This window comes from Malurus melanocephalus, unplaced genomic scaffold (genome assembly GCF_030028575.1).
Source record: "Malurus melanocephalus ecotype Western Australia unplaced genomic scaffold, MMel_1.1 scaffold_47, whole genome shotgun sequence".
NCBI classification, from domain to species: domain Eukaryota; kingdom Metazoa; phylum Chordata; class Aves; order Passeriformes; family Maluridae; genus Malurus; species Malurus melanocephalus.
Genome location: NW_026623279.1, coordinates 1,321,318 through 1,339,951, shown reverse-complemented (window position 1 = coordinate 1,339,951; position 18,634 = coordinate 1,321,318). Strand labels below are relative to the sequence as shown.

At 36.2% G+C, this 18,634-nt stretch overlaps 1 protein-coding gene across 1 annotated transcript; it reads left to right on the top strand.

The window, feature by feature from the left end:
* Positions 1-61: 61 nt before the first annotated feature.
* On the top strand, positions 62-18,324 carry ANAPC4 (anaphase promoting complex subunit 4). Its single transcript, XM_057365061.1, has 28 exons — positions 62-249; positions 844-949; positions 2,015-2,147; positions 3,328-3,402; positions 3,499-3,525; positions 3,627-3,671; positions 5,170-5,254; positions 5,656-5,766; positions 6,377-6,460; positions 6,721-6,807; positions 7,522-7,586; positions 7,680-7,722; positions 7,830-7,906; positions 8,354-8,454; positions 8,535-8,586; positions 8,892-8,947; positions 10,155-10,201; positions 11,124-11,180; positions 11,344-11,400; positions 11,955-12,048; positions 12,725-12,822; positions 13,319-13,380; positions 13,466-13,504; positions 13,591-13,692; positions 14,858-14,935; positions 15,647-15,817; positions 17,005-17,128; positions 17,483-18,324. The coding sequence occupies exons 1-28, from the start codon at positions 109-111 to the stop codon at positions 17,696-17,698; spliced, it is 2,433 nt and encodes an 810-aa protein (XP_057221044.1). The 5' UTR covers positions 62-108; the 3' UTR covers positions 17,699-18,324.
* The last annotated feature ends 310 nt before the right edge of the window (positions 18,325-18,634 follow it).

Here is an 18,634-nt window from a genome sequence, read left to right as displayed (position 1 = left end):
CCGCCCCTCTCCTTGCCGCCGCCGAGGCCCGCCCCTCTCCTTGTCGCCACCGCCCCCCGCCCCTCTCCTTGCCGCGGCGGGAAGCGCCGCCCCCGGAAGCGGGAGTGGATGGCCGCCGGGTGCCGGCGGAGCGCCGCAGCCATGCCCTCCTTCAGGCAGGTGGGCGAGAAGCAGCTGCCGCAGGAGGTCGTGTTCATGTCCTGGTCCCCCAAAAGGGACCTCATCGCCCTGGCCAACCGAGCGGGGGAGGTGAGTGCGGGTGCCGGGGAAGGAGCCCAGGAGGGACTGGCGCTGCCTCTTCCTGCAGGCCGAGATGSCTTTGCTGTTACTTGGGGCGTATTTCTTGAAAGCCTGGCCAAGCATTTAGGAATAGCAATTTTTAAAAATCAGGCTTCTTAATACTTGCCGCCCCTTCATTTTTTGCATTTTAATTTCCGATYAAATTCACGCGCGATGTTCACGTTGCTTATGTTTGTGGAGTTATAAAGTGCATGAAATTTCCTATTTAAATTAAATTTGCTTTTAAGTACTTTTTTCGCTGGAACTGCAATATGGGATCATGCATGAAGACAAGACTTGTACTTTTAGGCTGTCTGCTCCGTGTTGGTTCGGAGCTTCTATCCTTTTACAAGGTTCCGTTTATTTCTCTATATCGCTGTAAACTGTGTACTGTCTTCTAAAAGAGCATARTAGTGAATTAGCTGCTAGAGGAGCAGGTGATATTTAAGACACAGGAATTAATTAAAAACTGGTAGAAAAACGCATGCATCTTGAACTGATTTACAAAAGGTAGTTAATGGGAGAGTGTGGTTTAAGTTTGTCTTCCATGTRTTTGCTTTGTAGGTTTTACTTCATCGTCTTGCAAACTTTCAAAGAGTGTGGAGTTTGCCTCCAAATGAAAATACAGGAAAAGAAGTGACTGCTCTTGCTTGGAGACCAGATGGAAAAAGTAATGTCAAGTATATGAGGTGATATGGTGTGATGAAAATTGTATGGGAAATCGTGAATGATGAGAGCTCTCATATGTGAAGGAAATTTATAAGTAAACTGTGTTTGAAGAGAAGGGTGCCTTAATTTTATTTAGGTTCGTTCACAGTGATAGAGAGATTAGCACTGTTGAATGCAATTGCAAGAAAGACGTGTAAAACACATTTATGTCCCAAATGCTTCTTTTCAGGTAATGGCAAAACTTCACCATCCTAACTACGTAGGGTATTTTGTGTGTTTGTTGGGAGAGAAGCAAGCTGTCCGACCAGGATTGATTGAAGGGATAAGCTTACCTAGCATAGGCAGAACTTCTTAGGCTAAAATTGCTCTAAGTATAGACCAGAGAAGGAAAAGAAAGCCTTTTCTCTATCAACAAAAATAGTGTTAAAATTAGTATATTAATAAACTTAGCCCTGAAATCAACTTTTGATTCGGAGTTGGGAGATTGGGAACAGCCTTCTTCCATAACATGTGGATAGAAGTTACCTATATTGTTTTATTATGGCATCTGAGGAGTTAATGAAACTTCTTTTTGAGCTGATTACCTATGATTACAAGGAAGTAAGTACAGAAACCTCTGCCTCCTATTTGCTATTATGGATGAAGAAAGTTAGAAAGAAAATGATGCAAAACTTGCTCAGCAAGTCCTAATTTGTATTTTGTTGCAATAAAACCCAAATATTTCTGGTGGAAAGTCTTTATATATCATATTGGACTCAAGTTTGCAAAATTGGAAGTTTCTCCTTTATCAAAACTATTGTTAGAAGTGCTAGAAGCATATTCAGTTCAACATATGGATAAATAATTGTAAAATCAGACCTTTGCCTTAAATTTATCACTTCAGACATGACAGGAGTTCAAACTTTCATTGCAGTAAGTGGATTTCAAATGCAAATTTGGAAGGACTGTATGCAGACAAAGAAAAGTGTCCAGTAGTTGGCTTTGAAGGAGCATTGTATTTTATGCTGACCTAGAAAACAGAGTTTTGCATATTGGTTAYTTATACATTTTACTTGTTGTTCTCTAGTTTTGGCTTTTGGCCTTGCTGATACCAAGCGGATTATTCTGTGTGATGTAGAAAAACCTGAAAGCTTGCACTCCTTCTCTGTGGACTTATCTATTACATACATGCATTGGATGGAAGTAACTGAGGAAAGCAGGTGAGTCTGAAAAAGTGGTAAATTATGGGCTATGTAATGCCATCTTACTGATACTTTATACTTGTTATGTTACAAGCRGTCCCATAAAATAGTACAGTATTCYTCAGCTATGGCTGKTTTTCACCACTTGGTTAAAATTTTGCTTTTTTTTTAGAATAGACACTTTTCATATRCTATTTTTAATGCTGAAATCTTAATCTTGTGATTCTTTAGGTTATACTTTAAATTTCAGTGTGATCTTGAGCACCTCCCTCTTAAGACCAGCATGTACAGCCTGTCTTCTGATCTGGTTTGCTTCAACACCAATCAATGTAGTAAACTAATGATAAGAATGTTACGTTCATTTACTTTGTTAAATTTTTCTTCGCTGGTGTTTTCAAGATCTTTATTTTTGTGTTTGCATCWGTCATGTTTTGTCTTTGGTGTCACATCCAGTCCCATTAGCAATTCTGTTGTTTGGGAAGTCAGATGATCCCTAGTGACCATGAACTCTGTGTGATTAAACAATATTTAGCAGCACTTGTGAGCTGGAGGATATCACAGTCCCATTGAGTTACAGAAACTTCTGGTATGCAATTATGGCAATGCAAGAACATAATTAAATAAAACATTTAAGCAAGTGGTGCAAGATCCTGACTTGAGGATTTCCCTCCTCACCTCCAGTAAGCATCAGTCTTAAAATAGCAAGAYAATAACTGTGTCTTAAATCACTCTAACATTCTTCTCTGGGTGGGGATAGGCTTAGCTTCCCRTGGAGAATCTCAACCTTCTGACATATCTCAGGTGTGATATTAAGTATGGTGCTTTCATCTTCCTCTCACTGCAGTGTGCCTCTAGCTATTAAGGTGTGGATGGGTTGTACTGCAGGTTTGGAGACAGTTTAAACAGAAAGTCTCTGACAGTAGCTGCATTATAGGTAATGAAGGATTTGGTGGCAAGCCTCTGAGCCAGCAGAGTCAAACTTAATTCACCGGAAATAAAAAAAAAAAGACAAAACAGTTATTTTATTAATTTGATCACTTGATACGTTACTAAATGCCCCATAAAGAATTATCCTCTGATACTTTTAACTTCGATATACGTAACATATTGAATATATGCACTAACACTGGAGTTAAAAAAAAAGTCCCTTCTCATTTTTACAGCTTGGGTAATAAAGACAGTATTACCTTTTTTTCAGTGTTCTTACTTCCTTTTACAATGCTGAGGATGAATCAAACCTCCTTTTGCCTAAATTACCAGCACTACCAAAAAAGTAAGTGTTACACTGGTAAGCTTGAGAAGATGTCATTTCTTTAATGCTCTATGGATGTCTGATCACTGTTACTGAGAGTAATTATTTTGTTTTCAGTTACAGTACCACTGCAAAAATTTTCAGGTAAGAAATTGTYGTGTTGCAGCTCTATATTTTTTTGTTTTATTTTGTTTTCTGGCATTGAGACAAGCTACATAAATCCTAACCATGTTTTGTACTTTCAGTGAAGAAAAGTCCGATGAGATTATGAAGCTTCTGGGTGATGTCAGGTAAAGTCTGTCTGTGGGTTGTTGTTGGTTGAGGCATTTTGTTTGGTTGCTTTTTTAAAGGTATAAAATAATGGATAAGTGAGTTTACTTTTAAATAATTTGTAATTGTTTTTAGTCTCCAAGAACTTATATGGAATGTCTTTTTTTAATGTACAAAGATTAACTTAAAAGAATATATGAAAAAAAAAAGTTTCCCTCAGTTTACAACTTTTCCCATCAGTTTAGAGGGATTATGAGGCACTTAGGCACTTTATCAGCAACTGCTGTTGGTGTCTTTTTCTTAGAAGATTTCTTGGGATGCTTTTGAAGGCTGATTTATATGTTACTTAAGCTGGTCTTGGTAACGTTTTTGAATGTGTGTTTTATACAGAGAATTCCTGGGAGTTTGTAGGAGTGTGACAAATCTAAATTTACAAGTAGCTCTGAAACTAGCTGTATTAGTGTTACTTTAAAATAAACATCTATTATTGAGAACCATGAGGAGCAGCTGGTTTGGAGTTTAGCAGATTGAGACTGTGCAGTACCTTGTGCTGCTTTTTTGAGGAGGGCACTTGATGTCTGTGCTTTGTTCTTTCCATTTCACTGTTCTTACAGTCTCACCACTGAGAATCATCCTCCTTAATTCAAATTTGCATCTCTGTCTATCACCAGTTACTCCTTAAAATTTGAAAGCTCTTACAGTAGCATTTCCTTGCTTGAAAGACAGAGATGCCTATGTTTTAGGAGCTTTATGAATTCTCTGCTCCCTTCATCCACTCAATCAAAGCAAAAGTTTTTAAGATACTGTTTTTCTAAGTTCTGTGTTGGTGTTAACAGAAACATTCTGCTACAACATGTATTTATTTAGGGATATAACAGGTAGAAGTTGCAGTCAATTTTCTTATATTTGTGGGCTTTTTCCCAAGCCCCTGCAGCATATTGGTGTTAATAAGTGAGCAAAACACAGACCTGCCTGTCCCACACTCTATTCTTTGAACTGGGTTTCTGTTTTTCTGTTTGTGATGATGTTGTTACTTCTGTGGCTCTTATTGCTGCTGCATCCTTTTCAAATGTTTATTGTCTTTGAGGTTTTGCTGAGGGGTGCCACTGAGTGAGTGTGACAAACATACTCTGCATGTAGTTAGGATAAACTCAAAGTTGCTTTGTAAGAATGGCTTGCAGCCTTTATATATAGGTGGATTGTTGCTAGACGCTTGATACTTCTAGTGAAAAAGGACTCTGTGACTTAACTGTGCTATTTTTTCTCTATTTTCTCAGTTAAGGTAATAACTGATACCCTTAATGTAAATGTTAGAGATAGGTTTTRTCCATAAAATCCAAGTTAATTTGTTTGCTTTTAAATTTCTTGTATTGTGGAAGGTAGCACAGTGTTTCCTTTAGTGCAGTRATTCTTTRGAKGAACATTTTTAAAGGGATGGAATTWAAGTATTGAGATCAATATCTGTGTRCRTTTAAATTTCTTTCAGTRTGCTTGTCAACACATTYTTCTATTTTATAGACTTAATGCTCTTGTCCTTGGYGGCAGCTCAGGATTTATTGAGATTTATGCTTATGGAATGTTCAAGATTGCTACAGTAACTGGGGTACGTTTGGTTCTTTTCCATGTTTTTTCTTCTTCATATACCAAACTACAGCTGAATTGAGTGAAAATATGCATATACAGTGAATATACATATATATTGAATKAAAATATACACTTTCACAAAAGTGAAAGTGGGCTGCTGAATTTTAAAGAAGCTAATTGATTGGGTTGTTGGTTATTAATAGACATTGTAACTGGGAAATTTAACATCTTGTTTCAAAGTTCATTGTTAATACACAATAAAAACAGCAGTAGCTCTTTATTCTTGAGCAGGAGCTGAAAATTAAACTTACTTTTTGCACGTTGTTGAAAACAGTCATCTTTATATGTCAATGTGTTAGAGCAATAATAATCCTAGAGGAAATGAGACGTTTTATTAACCTGTAAACTGGAATCCTTCAGGTGGCAGGTTCATGTCGTGGGCTGTGTTTGTCTAGTGATTTGAAATCACTATCACTCATTACAGAGATACAAAGCTCTTCAGACAGCGAAGCAGAGATAACGTATTTTCAGGCAAGTAAACTAATCTTAAAATGTCTTTTAAAAATGAAACTGCTTTTTAAATTGCATTCTGGTAGCTTCATTGCATTCTCATTGTTTGCAGAAAAAACACAAACTACCAGTTCCATCCTTGCTGAAATTCACCCCAGTTCAGCTTTTAAATTTATGATATTAACATGCAGTTTCACTGATGAGACTGACAAAGGTGATCTGAGGCATTCTTTTAAAATACTACTTTTAAAATAACTAATTAATTTCTTTATTCATTTATAGTTATTCAGGTTTTGTTTATTCTGCATACAAAGGCATAACTGCAATGCTTTTGATTATCCTATCTATCCAGAACAGTCAACCTTRAAACTATTTCTGTTAGAACTCCAAAATATGAAACCTTATCAGGAGTTTTTACAGATGTATTAAAAATATTTATTGSTTCTTTGAATTAAATGTATTTTCCTCTTAAAATCAACTTTAAGGAAATGAGAACTGAGAGATTTTCTGTGGTCCTTTCAATTAATTTATTTCTTTCAATTAATTATAATGTCTTTTAATTTTTGTAATCTATATRTTCTTAAAAGACAAATCAGCTGTTAACTCTTGATGCTTGTTTCATCTGTTATAGTTGGACACTAGTCTAYTGTCAAGTTACCTACCTGAGGTAACTCGGATGGCCCGGAAGTTTACTCACATTTCAACTCTGTTACAGGTACAGTTGTGTTACACCATCCTTTTGGTCTCACGGTTCTTGCAGGCTTTGACATTCTAACACAAGTGAATTAAATGTTTTCCAGTATAGGAAGCTTGAGTTGGTTTTAAGTAAATGTAGAGCTCCAACTTGGAATTTTGATAATAAATTTTGTATAAGATCTACAGTATATGTTCCCTTTGCATTGTAACATCCAATTTTTGAATGTGTTGTTGAAAGGGAGAATGGAAATAATACTAATGCCAGTTTCTGCATTACAGTATATAAAACTGTCATTGACATGCATGTGTGAAGCATGGGAAGAAATATTGATGCAGATGGACTCACGACTAACAAAGTTTGTACAGGTACTGTAGGATTACCCATTCTTTTGGAAAAACACTTTTTGCAGTAGTTCTGTTGTTCTTGTTAGTGTACTGCATATCTTAGTGTTTAATCATGATGCCTCCACATAACAGTCTCTAAGTTCAGAGACAGCGTGGAACCTGYTGTGTGTCAGTTGCTCTATGCTGGAAGTACCCATGTACAATCAAGCATGATTATATTGTGATACTTAATTTTATTTATTCTGAATTCTAAAAAATGATAGCTTTCAGCTTGCCCAGCTGTTGATCAGTTGCTTTCTATTTAAGGGTGTGCTCTTTGTACTTTAGCCATTGATAAACTGATTACTGTAAATGTTGAGCAACAACATTTACAGCCTAGTTCAACAGAACACATACAATATCCATGTTTAAGATGCTCTTGGATTTRCTTAAATTTTGTGTTCACTGACGAGTGAGTGGCCAGAAGTTAATGAATCATGTAATTTATTTATTTTTAAAATAGATTCTTGGTGATGGCAAATTGCTTGTAATTTTTATTGGGTAATGCAATTGAAGATAACTTGAAATACTAAAATATTTTCAGTGGTCAGAAAATTTTCCCGTGATCAGTCTCATTTCAATATTCAAGGATGGGGGCAGGTTCTCTGAAATACTTGAAATTAAGTGTTTGTGAGAAAAGTTGATGACCTGGATTTAATCTCTTCACCAATCTATTTCAATCATTTTGACTGACAGGAAAAGAATACAACCACTTCTGTTCAGGATGAGTTTATGCAGCTGTTGTTATGGGGCAAAGCAAGGTAGTTACTGTTGTTTTATCTGAGTATGCATTTGCACTTGATGTTGAAACACAAAATTAAATGCATATTTGGTTCTCTCCCCATCTTCTTCAGTTTGGAACTTCAGGCATTACTAATGAACCAATTGACAGTAAAGGTATGTTAATATTTTTTTAAACATACTGAACTAATCTATTTCAATATTTTCTAATAATGTTCCTGTTAACAAAACATCATTATATGATTGTATTTCTGTKTTAACAGGGTTTAAAAAAACTTGGTCAGTCCATAGAGTCTTCCTATTCCAGTATACAAAAGTTGGTTATAAGTCATTTGCAGAGGTAAGTCACAGAATTTCCAATTAACTATAGATTAAATGGCATATTATATGCTTTGCCAAAAGATAATATGCTGCATTGGTGGTGCTTTCTATGTAGGTGTGCTGCTTTGGAGACTGTAATCATGGCAAAATGTATTATTTTACTTTTTCATAGTAGAGAGCTATTRAAGTATTTTGAACAATCTCAGCGATTCATCACCTGTAAATTGCTGCCTGGTGTGTTTTATAGAATCTATGCAAAATATTCACACTTACTTTATGTGGTGGTTAAAATCATTGGGACAATATTTGCTTTTCACTGAAGTAACAGCTTATCTCTTATACATGTCAGACCACTTTATAAAGCTTTGCACTTCATGCATTAAGTGATAAAAATGTAGCATGCAGCAGAGCAATGAATTTCCAGAGGGTGAATAAAAAATGATGCCTCTTTCCTCTGCCTTCCTAGTGGCTCTGAGGCACTGTTATACCACTTGAGTGAATTGAAAGGGATGGCTTTGTGGAAACAGAAATACGAGTCTCTGGGATTAGATGCATCTGGAATTGAAGGTACAGTAGTGTGTGTGCTACCTACCTGCTCTGATTTTATTTTTGAAACCTTTATAATAATGGTTAGCTTTTTTTTACAGAGGCTATTACTGCTGTTGGTTCTTTCATCCTGAAGGCAAATGAGCTGCTTCAGTATGTATGAAGTCTGGGGATTTTAAAAAACATTCGTATTCAGTCTTGTATTGAAGGGGATGGATGTGGCTGGGAATAGAGGAGGTTGGGAGAGCAAGACTCCTCTGTTGGGGGTGGGCTTTCATCTTGTCCCTTTGCATCTCAGACTCATACCACAAGAATAGTCTTACATGGAATGTTGCACTGGGCATTTTGAAAAAAATCTGGTAGTGCTTGCAGACATTGCTGTGGTAAAGATGAGACTTTAACCTGGAGCAGCTTGTGACATTCAGATTTTGTAATATCTCTTCTTGTTTCTTGTTTAGAGTTATTGACAGTAGTATGAAAAACTTCAAGGCATTTTTTCGATGGCTCTATGTTGGTAAGATTGATGACATAGTAATAATCCAGTATTTGTTTTATACTGTAAGCACTGAAACATGGACAAATAATTAGGCCAATCTTAGTTATAACTMTTTATTTTTTTCTATCATAGAAAATTTCTGGACACATGTAAAGAGGTACAGTTGATGAGGCAACAGTAATTACAATATCAAACACAGATTATAAATTCAATAGTTCTCAATTAAAATTAGTGTGTGTAAAATAATATTATACAATACTTGGTATTGTATAGACTTGACCTGTAATGCTGCTCCAAACTTTTTTGCTTCATGAACAATTGGCTGGTCTTGATTTGGAGAAAAATWAAGGACTTTATTTAGTTTACCCCAAATTTGAAGTATAGCCTAATTCTCTTTTACTCTATTACTTGCTATTTTCCTCTATGACAACCTCGTTTCTTATAAGATTCTGCACAGATGTAAACAGTCTCTGAATGTCCAGGTGCACTTAGTAGCMACCTTCAGTTGTGTCTGTGTAGCTGCAGAGAAAATATTAGAAGGAAATGCAGAATGCTTATTTTAGCCTGCTTGTTTTTATAAAGTGTTTATAAATAAGTTTATAACTTTTAATTGATCYTTTTAGAACTATTGCACAAAACATAAGTGTTCTTACCATATACTGTRAAAGCATCAGATACAGAGTGTTAGCACTTAGTAGCAGGAACATAATAGTTCTAATTTAAAAATTGCAGAAAGCAGAACTGTCAGAGTTCTCTGTGATAATATTATGTTCACTGTGTTTGTTTGGTTTCAGAYTAAACAGAAAACTGTATCCAAGCCTTGCTGCTTTAAAATTAATCCTGTGCAATTCTCTTAAAACATATTATTCTGGGCATGACAGTTTTCATGTATTTCACATGCATCCATATTACTACTCTTAGTATATACATGTACAAATTCTTATGAGCCTTTTTAATAATAATTTTATCTCGGTCTCATACAGTGTGTAATGCAGTTGGAAAAGATTAGAGATATAAAAATTCTTCAAGATTTGTAATGCAGGTTAGAGGGAYAAGTGAGGCTTAATTTCAGCCTCAATTTGTAATTCTTCATTCCAGACTCTTTCTGGAATGAATAAATCRTTTCTATTCTAACAACAGTACAGTGTCTTATTACACAGACATGAAAAATTAAGAATATTTGGAAAACAGTATTAATGTAATAAGAATGTAATTTTTCCCTCAGCCATGTTGAGGATGTCAGAAGATCATGTACTTCCAGAGCTGAACAAGGTAATAGTAACATTTGCTGATAAATGGTGATATTCTCTGATTTCTGCTCATCTTGAAAGCAGAATTTAAGGTTTCTTGTTGTTGCAAAACTTAAATGATAGTATCTGTGTCATTTTTTTGAGAAAGTTGATGTCTGCAGATTCACACTAAGATAATGTCATGCACAAATTGCTTTTTCAGTTTCCTTTGTTAACCCTCATGTGTGTAGTACCCTGTGTATGCAAGGTCTCTGTGTAACAGCTCTTTATGTGCCCTAAATGACTAAGTTAACCAGAATGAGATTTTAGCAACTTTACCAATGCCCCAGTAGAGAAGAAGGAAAACATAATAATATAGTAATACCTRCATCAGATTTGCAGCCACTATCACACTGCCCTCACTTGAGGGTAGAGGAGCCTTCCAGAAATAGATAGGTCAAAGAAATGAACAGGTAGGGACTTCCTGCGTTCATCAAGGACAAAATGCAAGGTTCTGTCCTGGGGAGGGTTGGTTAACCTGCTGTGACTGCACAGCTGGAGCCYAGCTGCCTGGACAGATGCCAGCTCTACTGAGATGATGTGGGAATCACTGGATACAAGCTGGGCATGAGCCTGCAGTGTGTCCTGGCAAAGGTGGGCAGGGGTGACCGGGGCTGTAAATAAATAATAATAAAACCATGGCCAGGAGGTCACAGGAAGTAGTTACTATCCTTATTTAGCAGTTTTCAAATTGCATCTCCGGTTTGACACCCTTCTGTCCAAGRCAAACAAGAATGAGTTCAGCAGAGGGCTCCCAAGCAAGTTAGAGGCTGGAGCATTTGCCCTGTGAGCACATGCTGAGGGAGATGTGCTTATGTAGCCTGTATAATATAATGTGTGTTCTGTGCTCACTGAAATGTATTTCTTACCCTTTATTTTCCTCACTGTTTTCTTTTTCCTCTTAGATGACTCAAAAAGATATCACTTTTGTTGCTGATTTTCTTACTGAGCACTTCAATGAGGTAAGTAATACTGGTTTTCCAAGTGCAGAATCTGACTCTATTTTTGCTGACAAGAACTGAGCCTGAAAAATCTTAGAATGAAATAATTCAATCATCTCTTTGTTCACTACTTCTCATTAACTTTGTGTGTAAATAATGGGTTTGTCTGCATTCGTTTTTTTAGGCACCAGAACTTTACAATCGTAAAGGAAAATATTTCAATGTGGAGAGAGTTGGCCAGGTAAAGAACTAAGGAATAAATGCAAAAAGAATAAATAAAAAAAATCCTTAGATAGAGAAGCTTTTACAGCTGTGTCCACTTTTCTTCCATGGCCCTTTTGCTCTGTATTGGACATACCAATAGTAATAGTAAAAGAGAGTATTTTAATTGTTTCCCCTTATTATTACAAAAGCAGGGGGTTAAATCCATGCCTTACACAGGCTGTATTTTTAGGAAAAGACAGAAGCATTTTTCATCAGTAGTAAAACTGTAAAAGCCAGCTTTAGTAAAACTGATATGTTTGTTGTCTTTATTGCAAGAATTACTGGATTTCAAAACGTTTGTGGTCAGACTTGATTTAAAAATCAGTTTCTTAGGGAAATACATCCATATGATCTTAAACAATAGTTGATTTTTCATATTGTTTCTAAATGGGGTGGAATATTTAGTTTTAAGACTATGACACGTTAATTTAAGAACAAATGTTTAGCATACTCACTAGGGGCAATAGTGAAGGTGAATTTTAATATTCCCTCTTCTTAAATTGCAGTCCTAAAAATGTGTTTCTTTTCTAGTACTTGAAAGATGAAGATGATGACCTTGTATCACCACCTAATACAGAGGGAAACCAGTGGTTTAACTTTCTTAAAGATAGTACTCATCTTAAAGGTAGTGTGCTTTCATGATAAATAGAAGTGAATGCAAGATATATGTAGAATGTAAMAAAAGTAGAAGAGTTACCTTTTTTCATGTTTATGAGTGCTTAACTTCTGTAGTGTTACTCATTGGTCTTCATCTGAGTAGAATAAAATAAATGGGYCTTGATATTTTGCACAGGGTTTATGCACCTGTTTACCCAGTCATTTACCATTTTCTGGGTTTTGGGAGTTCCCCATCTTTTCTGTACCAATCTCAGAAGTGTGGCCTTGGAAGGAATCCCAGAAGATGTCTATTTCAGGAYATCTTAATTCCAGTTCAAGAAAGTAATAGTATGCTTAGGTTGTACCTGAGCGAAGTGTCCTAACTCCTTCTCTTTCACTGGAATCTGAGACTAATTTGTTGTTTAGTGGTGAAAAAGAAGAAAGATTATAATGAACAGATATTGAAAATTATTCTTGTTTAACTTCAGCAACTCAAAAAACCTTGACAGCATCAACTGTTGTGTAATAGAATTTGCCACAGTTGCCTTTTTCTGCCTATTTAATTAAATAGAAAGGGGGAAAATGGTAGCATTTTTGTTTGAAAAATTGTCCTTAGGAAAAGTAATTTTTAGAATTACTTAATAATGTATTTATTAGAGATTTTTAATAGAGATTTTTTAAATTAACTTTGTATCTGTTTACAGAAAGCCCACTTCTGTTTCCCTACTATCCTGAGAAGTCACTGCATTTTGTCAAAAGGCAAATGGAAGGGGTCATTGATCACTGTTTACAAAAGCCAGCAGTAAGTTCAGTTTTTATAAATGATAATTTTCTTCTAGGGGTAGTGGTCAACTGAAGGTAGTAGTTATGCTTAGCAAGGTCTGAAGGTTTAATCTTTGCCTTTGAGTGCCTATAAGTTGGCTGTAGAGCAACTTCACCACTTCTGGGATGCCTCAAGCTTTTGGCTAGAGGGAGCATAATGGGGAATTCTTTTGTTTAACATACTCTGTTYCCACATCTAGTTTTAATGTTAATTATGTGTGTGTATATGCTGTGTACCAGGTAACTGTGTTAGTTGGCAATATGTTAGTCTAATATTATGAAGAAAYGTGAAACAAGTGTATGAAGTGACAGTAGTGTTTTCAGTAGGGTTATTTATTCCAGGATAAATATTGGTAGAATTTTCTTTCCGATGKACTCAGAGGCTTTTGGTTGGTTGAAGTTTTTTTGTCTTAAAAACGTATATGCTTATGAATAACTCCCAGTATTGTATGGCCTATTTTTATTATATTTATTAGGATGTAATTGGAAAGTCAGTGCATCAAGCAGTCTGCATCTCTCTCTACAAAATTTCTCAAAGGTATTTATTTACTAAAAGAAAATAATGAATTTGCAACTAAAATACATGAATAGCATTTTTAAACTGTTTTGTCTTGCCTTTGCAGTGAAGATTCCACACCTCAGTTATGTAAACTACCGTTTCTGTAAGTATTTTGCTGTTCCTTTTTCCATGTAGTTTACCAATTATTAAAACTTGAGCTAAATTTTCATTTCTTCCCCCACATTGCAGGTGGAACGACAAAACATCCAATTTACATTACGTTCTCTTCACCATGTTAGAAAATTCTATTTCTAAAATACACATTTTGAGGAGACATACTGATACTTCCAGGTAAGACAAAAAGAGGGAAAAAGTGTGTGAGCTTTGCCATGTTTGTACAGAGACAGTTACAGTTCAAATCTGTTTGTTAAAGTAAGGAATGAGCACCATGATTACGCTCTTTCTTGGATGCTAGAGAAAATGAGGAGTACACTAAAAARTGCTGCAGGAAACTGCAGCAGGAGCTGCAGCAGATATTTTTGTTGCAAAACCAACACAATTAGACTTAAAAAATCTCATCTCAAGACCAAGATGGTTCTAGGATAAGGAAAAAAATCTGACTCCTTTAGACTGCTGCTCACAGAATTACTTGTTTGTGCAAACTTCTGAAAAATTACACAGAATCGTGCTTCCAGTGTTGCTTTGTCTTACTGTGAACAGTATTCATTGATTAATATCTTGCATTCAGTAATTTAATGCTTTAGAAAGTATTAAAAATATTTTAGAATACTTTCATAGAAATATGAGAACTGCACTCACAGGTGCATCAAATAGAATGCATCTCTTTGGGGTATAGATTTGTGTACCTTCAAGAGTTTCTGTGTCCTCAATGGGATTTGTCACAGACTGCTTGTGCTGATACAACTGTTCAAGCTGMATTCTGTCAGGGGGATAGCTGAAATGAGCTGGGTTTAAAAAACAGCAAAAACTCCTSCTCTCTGTAAAATACTGATTTTTATAATCTGTGTCATTTAATTTGAGGAGACAATGAACTGTGATGGGGTGGGAATTTGTAAAGCAATTTTACTGCTGAGGAAAGCACATGGTGAAACTATCTTTTGTGTTTCCAGCTGAGAGCTGCTGATGACAAAATTACTGCCCTGTGGTGACTTCCATATCCTCTCTCATTGATACCTAAAACAATCCAACCTCTTTTGCTTGTGAAGTAACAAGTAATGTAAGGACTAGGACAATTGAGCCAGGAGTTTGACAAAGAATTGTATCCCATAAGCCAGATGCAGTTTTCAGTTTGACTCCGTTAGCCACATTTTTCTGAGGAGCAATAGAATTTAAAAGGTTCCCATCCATCAATCACATAATTTTCTCATGCAGCTCTTTATTGTGCTAAGCTTAGATAGGCTTACACCATCTTGTACCACAGTTGTCGTTAGAGATTTTGGATTCCCTGTGAAGGGAAAAGTATTTGTCACTGAGATAATCAACTCTGTTGTTCTAGGTCTGTCGGTAATGGGATTCTTGCAGTAGAGTTTGGAAACTTCTTGAACAGCAGTATAAATGAGAGCTCAGACTCCAGGTCAGTGTATTTGACTTTTCTTCCAGTTTGCTGAATTAAAGGTTGTGTTTCATAGTGTTCTTCTTACATGAAGTTGACTTTGAAATTACCTCACCTGGGTGAATCAGGTTGTAAGAAATGGCACAAGTGCATGAARTCGCAGAGTTGTGGGAGTCTTACTGTGCATTTCATCTCAAAGTCAAGTAAATTTTAGTTTTCCAGTTGAAAACTAGAGCTTTAACACACATGCAAGAAACAAAGCTAGCTGGAGACAGGTATTGCTTATCTCTGTGATGTTCTTTAAGTAAGATAAAACTTGATATGCCTGAATGTAGCCATCTTACAAGGCATATGATAGACTAAACTTGTCCTTTTCATATAGAAAGGCTAGATGTGATTTGCCCACAGTACCTCCAGTTGTGTTTCTAAATTTTCTTTAGTGTTTATATTTACTCTTTCTTACATTTAATCTGAATTGTTAAATGGCTAGTAAGGTTTTTTTTTTTTTTATGAGTTGCTTCTTTCTTCTCTTCAGAATAGTGTTTCCTGTATGGTACAGGAATCTGCCATATTATGGYTATCATTCAGTGTCATAGCTGCACAACTGACCTTTTTTGTCATTTACAATAAAGCTCACTGTTAAATACTGAATACCTTTTAACATGAGTGCTATGCAACTTCAAAATATTTTGGTTCTCTTATATTGATGCTTTCTAAATTATTTTCCTATAGATGTTACAGTTGTTTGGATGCTCACTTCTATGATGATGAAACTGTAACTGTCATTCTGAAAGAGAGTGTGCAACAAGAGGGGAAGGAGAGAGTTTTGGCTCAGTTGCCTTTATCTTCAGTATATACAGATGAAGACCAAGATAGGAAATTCGTCTGGGATTCTATGGAAAGGTATTGAAAGTTTGAGCAAATCTGAAAACATAGAACTGAAAAGCAAATTAAGCAAATATTGTATTTGTGTACAATTACTCATGCTTTGTGTATATGTTAGTATTTTAAAGACACAAACTCTTTTTGTTYCAGGAGAGTAGGATGGGAAGGTGGAAGCTTCCTCAATAGTTTGTTTTGTGTTCTTTGGGAGGTTGGTTTTGCATTATTTTTTTTTAGATTGACACTACTTGTGTGCCTGACTGTCATGAAATGCAAGGATCAACTAAAGACACCCTGTAGAATCAGAAATCTGCTTTCTTTAGAAGATACTGACTTTGCTGATCAGAATACTTCAATTTAGGATGTTTTCAGCATACCTATTCATATACCTCTGCCTTTTAGTRAGAATACACAGGTATTTCTTCATCTTTCCCTGGCAGTCACCCTTACAAATRTTGTCAGTTTAGCCTTACAACATCAGAACTGGTACTGGTTTTTAGCATTGGCACAGGTAGAGAAGAGCACAGGTGGAAGGTGGAAGTGAACACACACACACACACACAAAGGCCAGTGTAGTTCAAGTAGTGAATCCAGTCTTTTAGTTGTTGTATCTCCCTTGCTTTTACTTTTCTCTCATTCTTCTCTGGTGGTTTGCTTAAGATGCATTTTTATTTCAAAATAAAGAGCCATATTGAACTGGTTCTTTTGTGCCACAAAGATATTGTGTATTGAAGAGTGAACARCAAATATTAAGAACAAACTCAAACTAATCCTGGCTGCTGTAATAGGCAGAGAGTGTCTTCATACAGTTCCTGTGGGTGGAGTAGTGCTGCATCTTTGAAAGGTCGTGGAGGCCAAACTTTGGTTTAAGGGGAGGCATTGCATCCAGGACTRTGTTCAGAAACTCCTCTTCATGCAGAGGAGACGTTTGAAGGAAAGCCACCTTCATCTTCCTGCCACAACTGTTTCTTGTGGGAAGATCAGACTTTGCAACTCTCTTCTCACCTGCTGTAATATTTTTAACTCATGCAATGTCTGTACAGTTGGRTCTCCTGCTCTGGAGTATCTGTAGCAGCATTATGATGATTTCAAAGGCTTATCTGCTTGTTGCATATGGTGAAATTTAGACATGAGAAACTGGAGGTTTTTCTTACAACTGCAGTTGTTTCTTATGAACCAGCTTTGTACTTTTTTCTTGTTTTATGCAGGCTGGATGAGCGAAGTGGTGAGATACCCACACGTACTGTCTTCTTGGAGAATCAGTGGAGAGTGCTGGAGAATATGAAAGCTCAATATGTTTCTGTAAATGGCATTAGGAAAGTTTCTTGTGTGGTAAGTGCCCTATCTCTGAAAAATCATGCAAGCTATTAAAGAAGTTATGCTGACTGAAGTGGTAACCTAAGATTTATATTTTTTTTAACAAGTAGATTATTTTCTTATAATCTGTTATAAGTGTGTCAGGATACAGTCCTATCTGTCTAATAGGCAAAAAAAAACTTTAACAGAAGGTAATAGATCTGCTTGCTTTACTTGTCAGGCCGCAGGGCAATAAAAAAGTTGCTAATTCTCTTGAAACCTGCATTTCAAATGTAAAGGCTATTTTCAAAGCTGTTGGCTGACAGTTAAAATGCTATTGGGGTTTTTACTTATTTAGTTATTAACAGAAACTTCTTACTGTCTCTGTAGTTAAGTTCAAATCTCCGCCATGTCCGGGTGTTTGAGATGGATGTAGAGGATGATGGGGAAGTTGAAGAAGAAGAGGAAGAAGAAACAACTATGACTGCAGCTGGGGAGCRTGATGAGCTGAATCAGCCTACAGATGGCCAGGACAATGTGTGTGATGCATCTGCTGAAGAACTTCCTGACGAAAGTGAAGAACAGGAGACAAGTCTGGATCCTTGACGTAGGCTTTGATAATAGTAAAGGTTCAAGACCAAACTGTAAATACTTTTTTTTAATGGCATGAAGAAATTGTGTATTAAAAAATGAACAGAAAATACTAAAAGCAAGTTCAGACTCACCCTGGCTGGTATAATAGGCAGGGACTATGTTAATACAGTACCTGTGTACTGTATTGGGGGTGACCTCAGCGATTTGAAAGGCTGTCTGACTAGTTAGAAAGTCATCTGACTTCACGCTGCTGAAATGATGGATCCTGTACCTCCTCAAGCAGCTGAATTAAGTTGGAATTCTGTATTGTTTCTCAGCTAAGACTGTGTTCTAGACTACCTTTATTGACTTTTTTGTGKGGGACATGGTTTGGTATCATCTAAAACTTTGAAAGTTTTTCTACTTGCCATTTTTTTAGATGAGGAGAAAAAGGAATACCAGCTGAGATTTTTGTAGTTAGGCTGTTCAGTCCTGAATACTGTTACAAAGATAAAATAAAGTTGTATATAAAACCAACAACACTTGGGACGTAAGTCTTTGCTTCTCAGACTTTGTGTTCTAGTAATGGAACTAGTAATGGTACAAAAGCTTCCTGTAGAACCAAAACCTAAGACTGCAAATCAGTGTAAGACTAGTTAACACAACAAAATTTAGCAATTGTTAATTAAATACATAGTTTTAAAAGCTCTTTGGATAACATCTGTTCTTGGTACCATAGCATATTTTTAAGTAACTTTTTAAAAGTGGATTTCTGAAGGTTTTGAACTGTTTGGTGGAGACTCTGGCGAAACTTTTAGTTTTGAAAGAGACTAATTTTTTCCCTTTCCTAACAACCTCCTTAAAAGCTGCTTATTGTTCTTCATTCTCATCCAACAGATGGTCGTAGTTGAAGGGGCAGTGAAGCTACAGGATGGCAGGGGCAGAAATGACCATTCAGAAGTGCTGTGA